This window comes from Lutjanus erythropterus, chromosome 10 (assembly GCF_056507025.1).
Source record: "Lutjanus erythropterus isolate fLutEry1 chromosome 10, fLutEry1.hap2, whole genome shotgun sequence".
In the NCBI taxonomy this organism is placed as follows: Eukaryota; Metazoa; Chordata; class Actinopteri; order Lutjaniformes; family Lutjanidae; genus Lutjanus; species Lutjanus erythropterus.
Genome location: NC_139326.1, coordinates 3,166,780 through 3,188,115, shown reverse-complemented (window position 1 = coordinate 3,188,115; position 21,336 = coordinate 3,166,780). Strand labels below are relative to the sequence as shown.

General features: G+C 38.6%; 1 protein-coding gene across 1 annotated transcript; it reads right to left on the bottom strand.

Moving 5' to 3' along the window:
• Nucleotides 1-401: 401 nt before the first annotated feature.
• zbtb34 (zinc finger and BTB domain containing 34) lies at nt 402-12,270 on the bottom strand. The gene is made up of 2 exons (XM_084727887.1): nt 11,984-12,270; nt 402-3,206 (listed from the first exon to the last, which is right to left on the bottom strand). The coding sequence occupies exons 1-2, from the start codon at nt 11,999-12,001 to the stop codon at nt 1,644-1,646; spliced, it is 1,581 nt and encodes a 526-aa protein (XP_084584013.1). The 5' UTR covers nt 12,002-12,270; the 3' UTR covers nt 402-1,643.
• Between the last annotated feature and the right edge of the window lie 9,066 nt (nt 12,271-21,336).

Below are 21,336 nucleotides of genomic sequence, written 5' to 3'. Positions count from 1 at the left end.
TAGCATAAACTTAAACTGACTTTTTTTTAGGTGGACCTTTCTTAACCTCAACCACAGCAGTTCATTAATTAGCTTCCTTGCTAGTGTTCCTGTCTGCTCCTCCTAACTGGAGGCGTGCTGAATAACATCCACTGTAGCTAATACACTGATTATCGAAAAGTAACTCATCCAATCACACTTCAAATAATCCAAACCACCCCTTTAATCTAGCTATGCTGCATGTGTCAATGCCATTAATGTAGGATTGACAAATGAGGAAAACATGCTCCAAGTCTGCAACCAATGCAGAGAACAAAGATCACAGATCACTCGTCCCATCAAAAAGGGTAGGACAGAAAAAAAACAAAAACAAAACAGGAAACAAACCTATAGCTCTTTCAAATAATGGAAGAAAAACCATGTCAAAATGGCTGAGATTCCTTTGTTCTTTCTGTTTGCATATTATTCAGACTAGTATACTACTGTATGTAGAGTCATGTGAACAGACCCAGGGCTGTTCCTACTGTGCTGAGTTGACAATGAGTACTCCTGTCTCTGTGTCGACACTGAGTATTAACCTAGAAGCCTACTTCAGGACAAAACAATTTACACATACAATAATTCAGTATTAAGTCTGCAATCAGAGTATAGAGGAATACAAATGACTTCACTGTATGGACGTAATTCACCCATTACATGGATGACAGCATCTAAAGACCGTGCCTTGGCCAACAGAGTGAGATCTCCAGTAGTGATGAGAGATAAGTGTTTTTTTTTTGTTGAACGAACATTATAAGACAGCAAAATCTTGAAAGAATACAGGGCCATTTTCTTACTCTATTCTCTCTCTTGCCAGAAACGAACACAGAAGAAAGCTAGCAAATGTAATGCACTCCTAACATAGCACCTTCTTAATCATCAATTTAACCTGGCTGACCGTGAAACATATACCAAGGACTTTGTCCCTAATCCATACAATCAGCAAGGAATATTTCCCCTAAGTATCAAGGCTTTGTGTTGCGAGAATATTCTTTACAGGGTTTGGCAATAAGATACTGTACATATACAACCTAAAACGGATTTCAAAACGGTGAACACATCTGTGCCTGGTAGGTTCTTGGCTATGAGGTAGAACCTGGTGAGTTTCATTAAAGTTAAAATACTGTCTGTTATGAGTATGTAGTTGCATCATGAGGTATTGAACGGATATGTCACACGAAGCTTTGCACTGGCAGAAAAATCATTCCTTGTGAGTAAGTGACCTCCTGTGGCCACATGTGCAAAAACAGGTCAGGTAAAAAGGTGATATGACTAGCATCTTACCAGAGCTTTCACATTATCAATTATTGCAACATGCCTATATAACTCTGTAAATATGTTTTAAAAAACATGGAAAGATAAAAAGAGAAATCAATCAGGGGGGTCTTGATTATTGTGACCTCCTCAAAAATAGTAAGTTGTTACTCCCTTTGCTCGAAAGAATCAAATTTCTATAAAGCACCCATTTGCTCTCTGCATTCAATATCTAGCTTTCACAAAATTGACAGAAACCCTTTGACGCAAGAAATGTCCATAGTGGAGGGAGCTGATTCAAAAAAGAAAAAAGTCCTTTAAGTTGAGTTAAAATAAACATTTCTTAAAGCTTCCTTAACCTGAAGCAAGACCTAAAAATCACATCTTGATGCTTGAGCCTCCTCCGGACTGCATTTTGAACTCTCTTCCATATCATTGGCTGGTGCCTCCTCTGCATATTGCGCCTCAAAAGCCATCCCCTCAGACGTCTCCTCTTGGTCCTTCTGACCTGAGCTTCCCTCCGTCCTCTCTGGAGAGTCCATGTGATTACTGCCCTCTGACGCTCCCATGTGCTTCTTCCTCAGGTGCTGGTTAAGGGTGCCCTGAAACGGGAAGCATTTGCCACAGATCTGACAGTGGAAGGGCTTGTTGTCCGTGTGGCCACGGATGTGGTACTCCAGCTGGTCTTTCCTTGTGTACTTCTTGCCACAGAATTTACATACAAATGGGGTGATTCCCATGTGCAGGCGCATGTGGCGATCCAGGCTCCCTTTCTGATTGAAGGTCTTTCCACAGTAGATGCAAATGAGTCTTTCGTTGTAAGGGTACCACTGGCTCCGCAGGCTGCGCTCTCGCACATCGTTCTCCAACCCTGCGGGTCCCACAGCTGATTCACCGTCATCCGAGACTGGTTTCATATGACTCAGCACACCTGCCGGGATGGCCAGGGGGCGCTTTGCCCTAGCTCGCCCACCTCTGTAGCCACTGAGTATGGAGCGGGAAGGACTGGAGCTGCTAAGGTTGACAAAGCACGGGGAGGACAGCCCTGAGTAAGAGTAGGTAGCAGACTGGATGACAGGACCATAAGAACCGACACTGACAGCCAACACCTGTTCTCCATCTACCAGCTCTGTGTGGTAGCCATCATCACCGGCTGAGGAACTATCTGAGTAAGTGGGCCTGTCGGTCTTCTCCACCTTCACATGCACATCGGTTACTTGCCCATCTTTGCCGATCAGTTCCACTTGCTCCGTTTCTCCCTCCATGGGAGCATCATGCTCTGACACGCTGTCACTGCTGCCTCGGTCTGACTGGCCCTCCTCTTGCTGATGTCGCACCCGGCCCAGGCCTTTTCCTGCCAGCTCAAAGCGTGCTTCGTGTCCTGTCTGATTCTGCCGGGAGTAGTAAGGGGGGGAGATCTGGGTAGGGTTTACAAAGAGGTTGCTGTCATTGACCCCGTTGTGGCTGGCCTGCAAGTCATCCTTCTCTGGGCTGCAGACACTGACTGGGATGCTGATCTTGGAGTGGATGCTCTCCAGGATTTGGGTGCACTTGTCAATGATGGCCTGCATCTGCAGAAAGCTGGCAGCAGTGAGGAAACTGATAATATCCTTGAGCTGCAGGGACATGTGACCTGTGTAGCAGAAAGCGAGAAGCTGCTCAAACACCTCGGGGCTTTTGATGACCGAGATGGAAAGGCCACTCATGGTGCTGAGGGCTGAGTGGTCACGAAAGTAGGGTGAACTAGCTGCCAGCACAGCTTTGTGGGCTCGAAACGGCTGGCCCTGAATGTGAACAATGATGTCACACAGCTTCCCCTGCAACCGCAGCTCATTGAGCTGGGTCAGAACAGTGTTACTGAACTCCGGCACATCAAACTCGATGTAGCTGCCGTCGTCCATTTCTTGGATATGTTTCTCCAGTTTGCCGACAGCCTGGTGGGAAAAGAAAAAACACGAGAAGAAAACATTAGGTTTTGAAACAAGGCATTTGCAATGAACTGCAGCACTTAACATTTTCCCAGGGAACAAAAAAGCTATTGCACTGTATATGTAAGACAAATGAAACAGAAGGCTGTTTAAAATTAGCATTTGATGCAGGCTTACTTTATACAGCACTGTATGGAACAAATTCTACAACAAAAAAAAAAAACCCACAAGCATTGAATGCATTGCAGGAAAACAGCACTTTAGAGTAATATATTGATATGATGATTATATGCTGTGAGACAATATACATTTGTCAACCCCCACTGACAGACAGACAGATAAATGTTAATGAACCTTCCAGTGAAATCTACCTTCCAATATTTAACATGTTATACAGAGCTGCAACGATTAATCAGTTATTAATCAACTACTGAATTAAATCGCCAACAATTTGATAATTGATTAATCATTTTGAGTCATTTTTCAATTTAAGAAAAAAGTCGTATTCTTTGAACTCAGCTCCTCAAATGTGCATTTTTCTGGATTCTTTTGTCCTCTACGACAGTAAAACAGCCAACATTTTTCAGCTTTATCTGATGTTTTATGGACGAAACCACTCATTGATTAATTGAGAAAATAATTCTTAATCAATAATGAAAACAAAGTTACATAATATTTCTTACATTTATTGTTACTGTCACTAATAAAGTGTATTTGTTCAGCCTCTGCCTCCTTATGTAAAAAAAAAAGGATACTAATTGATGTATTGGATTTCTTGATATGTTGATGTTGGTCTTTCAGGGGGGCAGGAGGAAGAATACAAAAATCATTCAAGAAATCCATATGCACCCTGGTCATATTGGTATGCTAGTGGTTTACCAAATATATATATTCAATATACTTTCTCTCTGATTGCTGATAAAACAATTTCTAAAATGTTCTATTTTGGCTCTTATGCAGCTGTCTCTCTCAGTGTGTAGTCACCACTATGTAACTGATATCAGATCTGAAAAAAACATATTGTTCGAGCTATATGATATGGAATTTATGAAAATCTTCTAAAAAAAAAACAAAATTCATCTGCTATGCCACAACTGGTGACTCCAAACTAATTTTGTTGTCACATCAGACATTTCATAAATTATTCCAGTTTTCATACAGATCCAGTATATATTTTAACCATGTGTTGTTGGGTTTTTTTCATAGAAACATATAGAAAGTGCTGACAATACTAGTTGGTGGGCTTCTTGGTGTGGCACCAGTGACACATTAACAGAATTAAGTGCAAGTATTAGAGGGAGTGGAAGAACAAAGATGACAACACACTCCAAACAGTGGTGGGCAATATGGACAAAATCAAATATCACAATATTTTGCCCAAATACCTCGATACTGATATTTATAGATATTGTGACAATATTTTAGGGATGACTACTGGTCCCTTCACAAAATACTGGGCTAACACAGTGAGATTTTGCTAAATAATGTGGATAATGACTAAGTGGGTAGACGCAAATTACAGAATGGCTAGAACAGTCTGGTAATTTCAGAAAATTACATCACTTCACTGTAAGTCAGTCTTTAAAACAAGGAAAAGAAAACACTTGTGTAATATCTCAATATGACAAAATATTCAAGATTTAAAATATCTAGTCTTATATCACAGTATCAATATAATTCATCCATACCTATTATTGTGAAACAGGAAAGTGCGAGGAAAGTAGATAGAATGATCGTTACTGACAGCGCACAATGTACCAATTTTCCAGTGGCAATGAAGCTTTAAAGTCATAATGGTGTACGTTACAGTATACCGTGCATTTGGCAGACAAAGAAGAAAATCTGGTTCTGCTTGGAAGGTGAGCATACACTACACTATCCAGAAAAGTCCCTCCTTTCAAAGCCTTTCTTCTTCGATATGGTTGCATAAACATGTGTGCTTAACAACACTGATGCAAATGACTGTTTAACTATTTAATTGTGCATACCGCTGGTTGACCGTGTGATGAGCACAAACCGACGACAGCCTCGCCCTACATTAAGATATTTCATAGCATACATGCCATTATACTCCCTTCATGAAAGGCATTGCTGCATAAAGGAGTGGGACACTACTCTTACACAATAATATACAGACGTGACCTGGGTGATGAAATATTAACAGACATAGGCGCTGCCCTCTCAGCAGAGCTAGTTGAACCACACTTTGAAAAGCTGCAAATGAAATTATACTCCACCTACTGTGTAACTGTGTGTTTGTAAAAGCTAATACTTCCATGCTGCAAAACCTCAGTATGTATCATTTCTCCAGCTTAACCCTCCACTCCCCCCACTCCATCTGCCCTTCTCCCATCTCTCCCGCTGCACCTCCTCCTTCCCTCCCCTGCCTCTTGCAAGCAATTCAGCATGATCTGCGCATTGGGTCCCTGTCAGCACTTTGGGAATGTAAACACTTTCTCCAGTTGCCAAAAGCTTGCCAAGACACCTGTCTGACAAACCATATGCTCTCATCCTGGCACAGAGGAGGGAAAGATGTAGCAAAACACAGAATCGTAAGAAGGTGTACACATAATTTTCACTTGCCCATTACCAGTCTTCATATAAAACATGTTCAAACACTAAAACATATCAGTGATGGCTGCCAACAGCATGCATACTGAATGGAGCCAAGTTGAAGGGAAGCCAAAGAATGCATGCTCAGTAGTTGAGATGCACATGCTGGGTGAGGGTCACATGCTCAGCTCACGTGGGAAAAAACGAAAATGTTTAAACTCAGCTCAAAAATACCATCTGCGGCTCACGTTCCCGGTGTGGTAATAAACCTTTTTGACACAGCTGCTTCATGTAAGAAGGTAGAAAGGATGCTGAGGAACATAAGGTCAGCATAAGTCTGGTGGTACGACATCACCTAAAGTCTCTTTTAGCATGTCACTCAAAAAAAAAGGGTAGAAAAAACATTAGGAGAAAAATCAAAGTCAGCAAGCCAGCATTGTATGCTTTCTTCAACATCAGCAGCATTTCACCTACTTTGAAAAACAGCTTGTGGGGCAGACCAGACCCAGAACAGAACTGCTTAACAAGCAAAGGTTGGGAGAGCAATTTCAAACAGATAATAATAAAAAAAAACTGATAAAAATAGACTAGATTTTGAGTGAAGTAAAGGTATGATGTGAGGAACTTTCCTGGTGTGAGAATAACATGCTGTGTGGAGCTCAGTATGCAGGGCTAAATATTGCATGCTTTGCCTTTGGGTGTGTTCTTGGGGTAAATAACTGGAAAACAAGAAAATGCTCATCGTTCTGACTACTCACGTGCTGATCAGATGAACATGAGTAAAAGAATTACAGTACTATCTTTATACTTTTCCAAGAAAATATCCTCCTGAAACTTGCTGTAATTTGTGCAACAAAGGGCCATGCATCTACAAACACTTAACAGAAATCATAACTGACTAACAGAATTATACTGTAGTGTACTGTATAGTGTAATGAAGTAAGTTTGACATGATCACATAATTACGTTCTCCTTGGTGACATGAGGGGAAAAAAGGGCAAAAAAAAAGGCATCCACAAAGACATCCCTTCCCATTTCTGTTATCTGCATTCACCACAAGCAACAACTGATGCTTTCAGATGAGAGTAACTAGTTGAAAGGGAACTGAGCTGATCCACGACAGCACTCTGTGGCCTTTTCATGCATTTTGTCCACGTCAACCTTGACAAATTTACCACATCTTGTTTGCAGCGTGAACAGTGTTTCTAATGACTAGCACTAATTAGCTGGAATATAATCCTGCTGCTACATTGTCTTTTCACCTAGCGCCACCCTGCAGTGATTCCACTGGTGCAATTACAGTTGGCAGTGATACATTTGACGCAATGCCCTTAAAACTGGTATTATTGCTGCCAAATGGTCAGGCTGTGCTTAAGGTAGAAAAGAATTCAAACAAGGCACTGAAGGCAGCCACCATTTGCTGCTGACATGCAGAAAAAAACCTGCAAATGTCTACATTTACTGTCAGTTTTACTGTCTTCCTCGGGTAATATCATACGAGTAGAAAGTAAATACTTGAGAATATTTTGACTAAACAAGTTCAACTTTTTACCTTGTGGTTTAAAAATCAATAAATGTAGTTACATCTATATCAATAATTAGGTGATAAATACCACAATATCATGAGCATGCAACAAAATTTTAAAAAGGTTTCCAAAAATATCAGTGAAGATGATTCTCTTAACTTGTTTACTGGTAGCTAGGGCATCTGTAATTGTTATCTTAAAGGTAAATAAACTTCTCCAGTCAAACAATACCTGCAATTGATCCTCTTTGTACATAGATGTACAGGGGTATACGATATTATGGCTGAATTCATGTAAAACTTGTGTAAACAGGCTCAATTCATCTGTAATCCACTGTACTGTAGTAGTCCCTTAACACAAGTGGAGCTGATCGTTACAGCTGTGTTATAACTGTACATTTACTGCCAGAAAGACGACTTTACTGCTCATCTTTTCCTCTGCTCAACACTGGAAAAAAACAAAACATAACAGATGTTTCTACACAGCTATGGCTCTGTGAACAGGAAACAAAACATGTCTCAGACTGAGCCAAACAAACAGCGACAGGTAGCGTTTGTGCATTTGCACAGGACAAGGAGAAGGGTAAGGGGAGCAAAAGGGGTGGTAAATTTTCTGAAGGAACAGCGAATACAGCGCACGCCACCTTAATAGAAAGAAAAAGATCTGTATCTTTGACGCTGTTGAAAATCATGCTCTCAGGATTTCTTAACATCCTGGTATGCTGCAATACCTTCACAACAACGAAGCCAAATGGATGTACTACATGGTGGCGTCTGATGAAAATACATGCAAAGAATGCAGAAGTATTATATCAGGAATGGTTCTATTCAGATGATGGGTGCTGAATGAAGTAGACAAAAAAGTATCAAACAAAGTCCTCTATTGGTATTGATATCACTTTAAGAGTGCTGATATTTTTTGACTGATAAATGCTAGTAACCTCTGAGACTGCCCCAACAATTTCTAAAATTCCAGAATACCAGGATAGACCTCATACAGTCCTGTTTCACCAGTCATCACTAAGTGTACCTATCATCTACTGGGTATGCCTTGTATTGCACAGTCACTCATTTCAGCTGGCAGTTCAAACCACTTCAGTTTTACTGCTTATCCCAAACAGAAACGGGACTATGAGATATAGAGTTGAATGGGTGCAAAGCCATAATGCCAGCTCATGCAAAAGTTGTAATTGGTTTGGCTCCATTCTGTTGTGACATGCCTTGTAGTTACAGTACATAGACTGTACTATTTAGACCATGTTGTTAGTTTCAAACTGGACAGTATGCAGCAGTCTGGGAAATCTCAGAGCAAATACATGTCTGAGAAGCAGCATTAAACACCTTGGTGGTCCTTGGTGACCTAGGTGAAACCAGATGTACAGAATAACTTTCCATGTCCCTGCACTTTGTCCTGTCCTACCATAACTTTCACATACAATTACTTTACAACTAGATTAATAGTTACCAAGGGCATAGGCAACACAGTAGTGGTATCTTTAGTCTTTCAGCTTAGGAAAACCATTTAAGGTAATGAACAGGTTCAGTTCTAACACACTAAATACTAGGGCTGCCCAATTAATTGGCATATTATTGAAGTCACGATAAGGCCAAGTTGAATATCCAAATTGCAGAATCCTTGATTAAGTAAAAATGTGTGACAAGACATCATTATGATTAAGTACTGCAGTGCTACAGATATGTCCTGGCCTGTAAATCTTGTTCTCCAGATGTAAAAAAGCATGTTTATTTGGTACAAACCCCAACAAAAGTCACATCATTGTTGATTTTAATAGTTTTAATAGTCTAGGGATGCAAACAATTATAGGCTCGTCATCGATATCATAAGATGAAGGCTTAAAAATTAAATATCGGCATTAGCTTTAAATCTTATTTCAGCTGAGATGACAGTTCGGTAAAATTATGCTTTAATTATGCGCATGTGGTGCAAATATGTAAGAACTGTCATTCAGATTACTACAATGAACAAAGAGAAAAAACACAGTCTTCACTACAGGAGAGACTTGATGTTCTCTGTAATTAGGCAGAAAACCACATGTGCATATAGAGCTCAACACTGAGAGCCCACTTTTTCAGCGACTTCGGTTCTGGAAGTGAATTTCCCACTCATTCACTCCTTTAACATTTCAGAAAATTGTCATATAAAGAGTTTTAAGCCTGGAAACAAGCCAACCAACTTCGAAATGAATCATGACCATAAAACATTTGATTCAGAGGGGAAAAAAAAGTAAAACAGATACAGGACTGTGTACATAATGTGAAAATAAAGTGAAGGAACTACTTATCCCATAAACCACCATGAATGATACGTCTTCTTAAATCTAACTTTTGTCACAGTGTTGTAATACTCTGTAGTTTGTATTTTGTGTGTTCATAAATCATATTCACTGTGGCTTAAAAACATTGTTATTACAACTCATGTTAGCTAGAAAACTTGCCACCCTGCTGGCTGAACTACTCATTTGCAGGGATAGTAAACATTTCTCTGGTAACAATGAGGTCCACCAATCAGAGAAGTCGCTCTTACACTTTAGGATTGTGGGTAGTGAAGTACTTCTCCATGGCATTGCAAATAAAAGTTGGTTGTCTTCGAACAAAGTTGATATCATACTGGCTTTTGGCTTCTACAGGAGCATATACAACTGTTTCACAATCTCATAGCTCATGGTCAGTTTACCTTATATGGCTACAACATTATGACTAATAATCTAAATCTTCTACTCAGAATGTGATTGGGATTTTCACTTCCAAAACCCTGCTCTTGAGCTTTATATTGATATAATTGGCATCAGCTATCAGCCAAAATAAGTTGGAAAATATCAGCGTGTGTGCAAAAATCCAAAATCGTGTACCTCTATTTTTTTCAGTGAAAATGGAAATATACGTGATGCAATAAGATCATTCCTACTAATCATAATTGCAATATGTGTTACGATCATTTCAAATAGATTTTTTTTAACCATATCATGCAGCCACACCAAATACATACAGGCCTGATGTCAGTGATATCAAAATAAAGCAAGTCAGGTGAAATCAGGTGAACTACCACGAGTCTTGGTCTCTGAGAATTTCAGTGCAAAAGGATGTCAGAGGAATAAGTGACGAACACAGTCATTGGTAATCCAGGTGAACCTAGATGTACAGAATAACCTACCATGTCCCCGCACTTTGCCCTGTATTGCCATAACGTCACATACAATGAGTTTACAGCTCCATGAATTGTTACTAAGAGCATTGGTAATACTGGTCTTTCAGTTTAACAGATGTCATGAAGGAGCTGGGTCGGTTTTGGCAAAATGTATGCATATGGGCCAGCTGCCAGCTGCATTAAAATGGGGCATGACAGGTAATGTTTCAGTCAAGTAAATTATTGCAAGTCTCACCTACACACTCTTTGCGTTAACTTACTCATTAAGTATTCCGTTAACCCGTTTTGGCTTCATCATTAATGAAGGGACATTAGCATGTACTGTTGATCCAATCGTACATGCTTACAGAGGCAATACATTGGAAGGCAAATGTGCTCAAACTTTAGTGCACACCATTCTGTCACTGGTTGGTTAGCTATTAATGTGGGGCTCTAACGTTATCTTGCGGAGTAGCTAACCTTAGCGTTAGCTTTACCGTCACATCCACCTGCTTATTTTAATGTTGTCTCAACCATTTCTCATTTCAGTGGTAACTTGCAGCTACATTAACCGTAGTTTAAAGAAATTCTTCGGTTCACAGGGCCGAACCACCCAACTATCAAGCAGCATAGGCTAACTAGCTAGCTGTATTAGCGTCTAGAATCGAACTATTATTTCAGAAAAATGCGTTACTTTCACACAGACTTCAGTCTGTCTGTCATGGTAGTTTATTTTGCGGTTTGGTCAAGCTTTTCCTAAGTGAACAACAGCTTGTCAACGTTGTATTAGCTAGTAGTTAAATTATAGCGTCGAATGCGGGACCAAACTATGTCGGCTGTCATATGAAGTAGCTACTATGCTAGTTAGCTCAAGCTAGCTATATAGCGCTACCTTAGCTAGAAGCCTTTCGGTGTCACAGAATGGGAACCCCAGACCGGCGAAACTCTCGCGAGACTAAATATATTTTAACTCAAGCCATAATTTTTCTTTGACTCTAACAAAATACTTTCTGCCCCGAATTCAGCCACATGATTCAGACATTATAAAACAGTATTAATTTGTACACGGCGCTCAAGAAGACGCAACGCAGAGAAGTCTCGCGAGAGTCTAACAAATCAAGGGTTCCTTTGTCGACACAAACCGTGTCGTAGAGACGGTCGTGTCTAGATGGGAAACCCTGACCCGCGAAAGAGCTCGCGAGAGTGATCATTTCAACCCAAACTATGAGCTTTCCCTGACAATAATCAAGTATTTTTGTCCCTAAAATTGAAAAGAAGATATCCTCAGTAGTGTAACATATTTACTTTGCACAACGTGCACAACGTAAACGCAACTCTTACGTATCTCGCGAGTGTCTCAAACCTAGAGTTCCCATCTAGATAAGTTAAGTAGCGACCAGTGCTAAGTAGCAGCTAAACGACAGCTAGCATTCAATTGCTAACGTACGGTCACAAGCAATTATTTCCTCAGTACTTCCACCGTAAGAGCGAAGACCCATCGACATTATAGACGCATCACGGTCACAAGTCCGAGTCAAAGTTGAAGTCCAGCACACTCACCGTCTTCCAGATTAACATGAATCCTTGTCCATTCCCCTCAGTAGTTCGCTAACACTACAGCCAGGCCTCCCCCCCTCTCCAGTCCAGATGTGTCAGACAGTTGCTGCTGCAATTTTTGCATCAACAGGAAGTGTTCTTTTGGCTCTTTGCATTCATTCTATCAGTGTGTTGTGCAGCAGCCCCTCCCTTGCTCATACCAGTCTTATGTACTGAGACATCATGTTCGTAATATATGGCGTGATGGCGGAATATCCTTCTAATTAAACGTAGACTGTCCCACAGTCGGTCTCCAGATTGGTTTCAACAGATAACGTGGCTATACTCACACTCTTATCTACTGACTACACCCATGCCATGGCAGTATACACAGGTCAGTTTCATCTGCTACCGCTGAACAACACTGACAGTGGTAGGGAATAACACAGTAAACTATATTTAGTGCACAAATTCTGTTTTGCAAATGCTGTAAGATACGTATATATAGTTTATAAATCTAAAATCGGAAAAGAGATTGATCAGTTTCCAGATGTGCATCTGTGCAGCTAACCCCCTAGTTTTACCACAGATTTTTTTTTTTTCATTTAGCCCAGTTTGTCAAACTTTTTCATGTCAAATGCCCCCAAAATTGATACATATTGGACCAAAGACCCCTAAATTTAGAGAATTTTGTCTTTAAAAAATCCTCTTATTATTACATATTATTATTCTTATTATTATTATTATTATTATTATTATTATTATTATTATTATTATTATTATTATCATTATGTTTGAAGATAATAAATTCTTCATATTTTAACAATGATCAAAATAGGATTACTATATAGTAAATTACAGTAAATCAAAACGGCAGACCCCCCAATATAGATAACACATGATATGATCAGCTTTCTTGATTCAACACTGAGGAAATTCACTCATTAAAGCCGCTGAAGAATCAAATAAATAAATAAGTAAATAATGATGAATAGAAATACAAATAAAATAAGAAAACATATAGAATAAAAGACAAAAAATATAATATAAAAACTACATTAAAAAATGTACACCTTTCACTTAAAATATTCTATTCCTCTTTTTGCTGGCCTTCCCCTACAACACAGTCAAGGACCCCTGCTGGTCCCTGGACCGCAGTTTGAAAACCACTGATTAGCATATTTTAGCTCACTAACTGAGGGTAGCAAGCTTGAGTTGAGCTGAGATGTGTCACTATAACAACTTCAGAGGCAATGACCAAACATAAGTTCATAAAAAAACTTGAAGAGACACATTTTAGTTGATTTTTAAAAGACATTTGTTGTGTTTAATAAAAGTTTTATCTTTATAACTGAGCTGCAGTCTGTTTTTATGAACTCCAAATGATTTCATTCAGTTCTGCACTGATGCCACAAAGGGGCGCCAGAGACTAAATTGATGTCAAAACATCAACTCTGCATCCCCTACCTCACTTTCACCATCATAAGAATCTCCTAAAAGGCTGACGTGGTTCAACGTTACAAGAAATATATGTTTGTCACCAATCAGATGACATTGTACAATAAATTATATTATAAATTATGAAACTGAGATTAAGTGGTGATTAAAAATATTAACTTGATTATGTGTATCATATTTAATTTTATTTACCACAACCAATTCCTGTTGGGGGGTTTGTTTTCTGGTCTCAGTTATGTATATCAGCGGTATTCAAACTGGGGTCCGGGTACCAAAAGGGGCCTCTTTTTAAGGCTGTATGGAGACCCCAGCAAAAGGAGGACTAGAATATCTTAAAACCTGCCTTAAAATTTTAAAACCTGAAAATCAAAAAAGAAAGAAATGACTCAGAGGAGATGTTTTTTTTGTTTTTTTTTGAGACAAAATCCTGTCAGACTGGGGGTTTGTGGTCTAATGTGCACTTATTGTAGGGGTCCTCGACATGAAAAAGTGTGGGAACCCCTGATGCATATTAAGCATATTCAACTTTGTGCATCATGATTGTTTGGGAAATATGTGGGCAAAAAAGAAAATGTGGGAGAATTTAATGAGGAACTTCAAAGAAATATCAGAGCATTTCCTTAAGACAGTAAAAATATTTCTGATCATCTGCATAGTGTTCCCATTAGTATAGAAAAGCACAATGGAAAATACTGTTAGTGTAACCTTCATGCAGGATCTTAAGAAAACAGAAAGTGAATTTATCTTTACCATGTTTGGCCACCACCCAATGCAGACAAAGAGATTTGTTTATTGTAGTAATCTGTTTTAAGTAGAGCTCTGCTCTAATTGAGTTCTGCAAGTAGCCTGTAATTATCTTTCAGTGCTTTGCATTTACCACAGAAAAGCTGAGCGTACAATATTTCACCATCATTTAATCTTTTGTTTATCAACTTGTATATCTGTAAATGTATATTATGACCTCAACCAGGGCTTAAAGTACATGGTTATATTTCACTGAATTTCATTTTTACTCTTAGATTAGGGCTGCAAGAAATAATTGTTTTTATTATTGATATTTTTTGTATTGATATCAGGGTTCTTGATCATTTTTAGCATTGATATTGGGTTTCTTCACGATTTTTAGCATCAATATCGGGGTTCTTGATGATTTTAGCATTGATAATAGGGTTCTTTACCATTTTTAGCATCAATATTAGGGTTCTTGATGGTTTTTGGTGTTGATAATGCGGTTCTTGACATTATTTAGTGTTGATATTAGGGTGCGCAAACAATTATTTTCTTTATTGATCAATCTGATGCAGATTTCATTATTTTCAGTCAAAAAAGTGTGAAAAATGCACATCAATTGATCAGTCAAACTTAATTTATATAGCACAAGTCACACATCAAATGTACCTCCAAGTGCTTAATATAAAAAGTGTTTAAAAAAAGCACAAGTTTAAATAAAAACGTTTGAACAAATAAAACAACAGTGCAAAACACAAAAAGTCTTCATTTACTCTCATAAATGACAAAGAAAAACAGAAAATCCTGACAGCTTGACAGTTTTGCTTCAATATACCAATTAACAAAGCAATGAATTTTCTTTTCACTGTATATGCTGTGTTTTATTTGCTTGATAATTATATTTATTTCTGCTGGTAAAAAGAGACAGGAAAACTTTTGTCTGCTGTCTACTGTTAGCAGCACTAACATGAAATGAATGTGTGCAGTGTTTCTTTCTCTTTTTTTTTGGACTGAGTGTGAGTGACAGGTTGGCAGCTCGGGTGAATATCTGACCTAATCTGTGTGCAGGTGGGTGATCAACGCAGAGAAAGGAATCGCTTTGTCATTGCACGTGCTTCTTGTTAAACAAATCACTCCTCTATTCTCCACCGTGATTTTTTTTTCTGCAGGAGATTGATGCACAACTGAAGGTGCAGCCAAGGTATGGTGATTAGAGATGGTTCTGTTGATCCGCAGGAATGATCATGGTATTGATAACATTTCAAACAAACTCATAATCAAAGGGTTTCCTGTTGGAGTTGTAATCTTTTCTGAAATGGGGCTTTGTTAGCTCAGTGTCATTTGGTTGACCAGGAATTATTTGGCGGTAAGCTAATGGGGCTGGTTTTGAGTGGTGCAGCGCCAGGGATCGTATAGGGGCTCCAGGTGGTGTGGCCCGGGGCTCTGATGTGCTGCTCCTTTTTAATCCCAGATGACATTGCAAAATCCCCAAACCCTCTGCCCCCGCTGTATAAGACTGTATAGGAGCAGAAACCAGATGATTTGTTTAAAGAGCACATATCATGTATCAAACCGAGGGAATAAGGAGTTCCACTGTTTTATGTTAAGCCTTGGAGCATAGGTTATGCTTAATATGAAAGATAGGTATTTATTCTATGTCTGAAAAGGACATTTGTGTGATTCTAGTTATATATGCTTATACGTTTCACAAGACTAATTGGCTTTAATAATTCTGATCTATCAGTTTCACTGTTCTTTACTACTTTTAGCAGTGGTATTGGGATTCTTTATAATATCTGGCATTGATATTGAGGTTCTTTGCAATTTTTAGCATTGATATTGGGGTTCTTTATGATTTTTTTGAGTTGATAATAGGGTTCTTTATGATTTTTAGCATTGATACCAGGGTTCTTAAGGATTTTTAGCACTGATATCAGGGATGTTTACAATTTTTAGTATTGATACTTAGGGTTCTTTCCAGTTGTTATCATCAATATTGTGGTTCTTGACAAATTTTAGCATTCATATCAGAGATCTTCATGATTTTTAGCATTGATATTAGAGATTTATGATGGATTTTAGCATTGATATCACGGTTCTTCACAAGTTTTTAGTGTTTATATCAGGGTTATTGGTAATCTCTGCTGCTGATGTCTCCAAAACTCGGTGTCTCACACCAAAACTATTAAGATGGATAAACAGCACTACAGGCCAGAGGAAAAATATGTAATTTTGATTTTGGGGTGAGCTGTCCCTTTAATGGAATATATAATATCTGTATTTTTATTACAATACTAAAAGCTGTGAAACTATTCCTCTGCAGTCAACAAACGCCAGTCTAACCACAGTTTTGTTTGGTAATGTTGAATAAGTAGCCCAAATTTTAAGCTTAACATGAATAACACATTGTTTTCTATGTGTGCCAAGAGTCCCAGAATACCTTGGCCGTCAGTGCCGGGGAGAACAATGGTCTCCCAGTGCTCCTGTCCAGAAATAGTCTATAGCTCACTGATGGAGAACATATTTCCCAATAGCAGGTGTCTGAGTCAGTCAGTGCCTGATCCTCACCATGACTGTAAATGAAAGGGCCAGCTCGTCCAGGTGCGGGAGCACCTCTTTGGCCCTCTCAGGTTTCTCCTTGATGGAGGAGCTTTTTGTGGAAGAATGAACAAGAGAAATATTGACATTAAAGTATGTATGTTACTATTAAAAAGCATATGCATCATTCTTTTTAAGGATATGTAATATTCTGCATTTATTCTCTGAGGCTATTGGCACAGACTGTTATCTAATCTGTATATACTGACAGTCTTTTATTCATATAACAGCACATAGGCTGGGATGCACCAGCTAGCTAGCAAACTGTAACATTTTGTTAAATTTTTATGTAGCTCGCAAACAATTTTTATCTAGCAAGAAAACAGTAACCTTTAACATTTTAGCTAGCCAGTCAACAATGTAATGTCATGATATTAATATAGAGCAGATAAAATTTTACTTTTTTGTAAGTAGGTTAACTAACTCTTTAGCTAACTAGGAAACAATATAAACTTAAAAAAAAAAACTTTTTAGCTTGCTAGGATAATGATATAGAGCAGCTAAAAGCAATATTTATTTCAATTTTGGTAAGCTGTTATTCTCCACGCTTACTGTTTCATTTCAGTTTGCATCAATAAACTTGGATTTACTAAACAGAGATTAGTTTTTAATTGTGCAAACAAGCTCTGCTTAACTCTTAATCTTTAATTTACTTTTTTCAAAAACTTGTTTTGCTAAACTCTGATCAGAAGGTAGAATCAGTAGGATTTGTCCGATCAGTTCTTAAGCACACCAGGAAAATGGTTCATTGTTGAATCTCATTTCCAGGACGTCAAATACTGATGTTTGGGGTTGGTAAAATGTCCTGAGCTGTAAAATTATGAGAAAATGGGAAAACACATGCAGAGGGCAGGATCTCTGCAGATACAGACACAACCACACACTTCTATTGGGTCATAAGCCATCGTGTGTGTGAGTTAATACACTGTTTTTGTCTTTGGAAAATGTTGCACATCATACCTTTAAATTAAGCTTTGTTGGTGCAAACCTGTCACAAGGTAGGCTATATTACAGTCTTGGTCTTCAGTCCATGCATTGTATTGGACAAACAGTACAAACAACATGTCTCAGAATCCTCCTGTGTTTTTGGAAGTGCACTACTGAAGCAAACACAGCGTAATCTTATGAAATATTTATATAGCACAATGATAGTCAGTTTGACATATCTTCATTTCATTTTAAAAATCAGCTGGACTCCAACCAAAGCCATTCGAGACAAAACCTCGAAAGCTAAGAGAGTTTTACCAGTAAGTACAATAATCACTTGCATTGCACGGATAATGAGCTCTCAGATGTGTCATATATTTGCCTGAGAAATTAAGCCAATTTGTGGAAATGGTGGCCTGGGGTTGAGGGAATACAGAGTGGCTTGTAAAGATGAGTGATATCTGGCACAGCATGAAGAGAATGAGAGGTGTGCTGCCTGGTGCTTAGCTCAAATGAAAGCTCTGATTAGTGGAGCAAAGATCAAAATGACAGAGCGGTGGAGGCTTCAGCTGGGCCTTTGTTATTGATAAGTCTGTCATCTCTGCTGATATTGGAGCAGTAATGGCAGCTGATGATTAGGCCACTCCTGAGCTATTAACTACATTTCTTATCCTTTTACTGGGGCCCAAGAGAGCCTGTTTGAGAGACAAAGGAGTCCTTTATGAGGCTGGCTTCTTAAACGGCATCCACCTGACCTAAAAGGCACAACTGTTACTGTCTTTCTGCCAGGCCAAAGAAGTCAGGGACGAGATACATGTCAGAGGTCGCTGTGTGCTGCTGTTTGAAATGAAGGGGTTCTGAGTGAGTAAGCTGCTGAAAGACGGCCGCAGGAAAATTACAGAAAATTGGCTGTTTTGTCAACATTTCATCAGAAGATTTACAGAAAGCTGACCCCGACCCCTTTCTCTCCCCCTTCTTTCACAAGGCTAAGGAGATTGAGTGGGTCGGAATTGACTGACAAACAAATCTCTTCTTTATTTCTTTCTCGCTTTCTCTTTCCCTCTCTAGAAGTGATATTCAATATGATCTCTTTTTAATGATCCTAAGTGGCTGAAATTACATATCCTCGACACATATTGTTGAGGTAGTTTCAGACTGATTCCAGGGCACACTAAGGGCATAAAAAGTGATTGTCAAAATGTTTCAACTCTCCACTGAAAAGAATAATATGGCAATCATTATGTATTATTATACCATAGTGTACATAGATCCAGTCATTTCAATATTTAGCTGTTTGTGTAACAGTATGACAGCATCGGATGATTTGCATGTGTGACCAGGGAAAGATAAAAAGGGAATATAAAGTCAGCTTGTTAGTGTGCATCAGTGATTCCAAACCAAGGGTACTAGTCCCAAGAAGGGGGTGGTTTTGCAGGTGCAACGGAGTATGTGAGAATATTATGAAAGAACCAACCTGAAAAAGCAAAAAAAAAAAAAGCAATTTAATTAAAACATATATCCGTAGTTGGCTGTAACACAAAACTAGTAAGAAAGCAGTTTCCTAAAAGTAGTGGGTAAAAGGTTAAAATAGGTGGGTAGAGGTAATGCATAAGTTTGCTAAAAATGATGACCAGTGAGCCACTTCAATGTAGAAGTGGTTTTCAAACAGTTAGGTAAAAGTAATGGATAAAAGGTTAGAAAAAAAGGTAGCTAGTAATAACAGTTAGTCAAAAGTAGCAGATGACATAGTGAACCAAAACTAATGAATAAACAGTTCATATAATTAAAAGTTAAATATAGGCTATAGCCTAAGGTAGAATAGGCTAATGTGGAAGTGGTAAAACAGTCCGATCAATAAAATATATAGCTAGTAATGTATATGTGTTCAAACAGTTAGCAAGACAAAAGTAATGGAAAAACTGTTAAAATTCTTGGTAGATAAATGGTTAAAATATACTGTATAGCCCAAATAGGTTAGGCTAATGGAGAAGTAGTAAAAAACTTATGTAAAAATAATGTATAAAAGGTTTAAAAAGATAGCTAGATGTAATGAATAAACTGGTTAATCAGTTAGCTAAAAGTAATAGATGAAACTGCTCCAAAAGTAATGAACAATTCAGATAAGTATAAATAGTTAAACCAGGTAGCCTAAAGTAGGCTAATGGAGAACACTTAGATAAAAGTAATGGATAAAAGGTCAAACTAGATAGCTAGTAATGAAAAACTCTGTTCAAATAGTTAGCTAAAAGTAATAGGTGAAATAATTAGCCAAAAGTAATGAATAAACTGTCTAAAGCTAAATGGTTGACATGGTTGGCCTAAAGGTTTGAATTGATAGCAAAAGTAACTGACTGAATGGTTAAAATAGATTGCTAATGTTAAAAAAAAAATAATAGTGAAACCTAAAAGTAAGTATTAAACACGTCAAATACTAGTTAGCTAAAGGTGAAAATAAAAAGGTAAATAGGTGAGATAACTAAACATAATGGCTAAATGGATGCTATTAGCTAAAAGTTAGCTAAAAGTAACAAATTAATGCTTAGCTAAAAATAACAGCTGGTAAAATAATAAATCTGTTTACAAGTGATCCTACAAATGGAGCTCAGTTGTATAAAAAATATTACTGTAGCAGTATCCACTTTTATATGATTAACATCCCATTTAAAACCAGTTCAAAAGAACATGTTTGGAACACGACAGGTGGTGTCACTGAAAGGCTACTTGAGACATTTGACAGGGCTGTGGGACGTACGTCTGACCAAAAAAAAAAAAAAGTTTGTGAACTGCTGCAGTAGATTGCATACAAGCTGACCTCAGCTCGGTCTGCTCTTTGCCTTTGGTATTCCCCTACAAAGGCCAACAGGAATCCTAGGCTTGTTGATTTAGCCCCCAGTGGCCGGAGGCAAAGCATCTTTCATTAACGTCTAAAACCTCAGGAATGAGATACTGGCCTCACGATAAGATCTGGTAATGCAGTAACATGGAATTATGGACGAAGAAAATTGCCATTTTGTATATAAGCACCTGTGATCTCCCATGAAAGCCCCCTGTTCCCCAGGTTGGGTCAGTCCCAGGAGAGGAGAGGGTCCTGGAACCCAATCCATCCTGCAGAGAGGAGAGATTTTCAGGGCTGAGGGCCTGGAGCAATGGAAGGTGCTGCTGTCTGAGGAAGGTCAGCTTAGAGTACCAAGACAGTGATCCTGTGTGCCTGCCGGAGAAAATCATCTCCTATACCCACAGGAGAGAACCCCCCCCCCACCCCTGCTCGTAGTTCTGTTTGTGGTCAGCAAATGCTTTAAGGTCAATACACAGCATTTATGAGACACTCCAGAGGTATTGTCACAGTACTTTATCAGTTTACCAGTAAGTGTGGACAAATCAGAGAGCTGCTGTGAGAATATGGGAGTTCTTGTTTCCTCCATTGCTCTTTGAAAAGTATGTCAGCCTCGCCACTTTTAGAGAGGTGTTTCTTTATCCTAGCCTCGGTGGAGAGAACATGTCAGGAACAATAGATTTATGTGGCATTCTGACATTTTGAAGAAGTTGGATACCCTTTTACTTGTACGCGGAGGTCAAATTCAGAGTCCTCCAGAGCCCGGAGAAATGCAGGTGTTCTGCTCGCAGCAAACAGCCTGAAAACATAAAAAAAAAAAAAAAAAAAATCT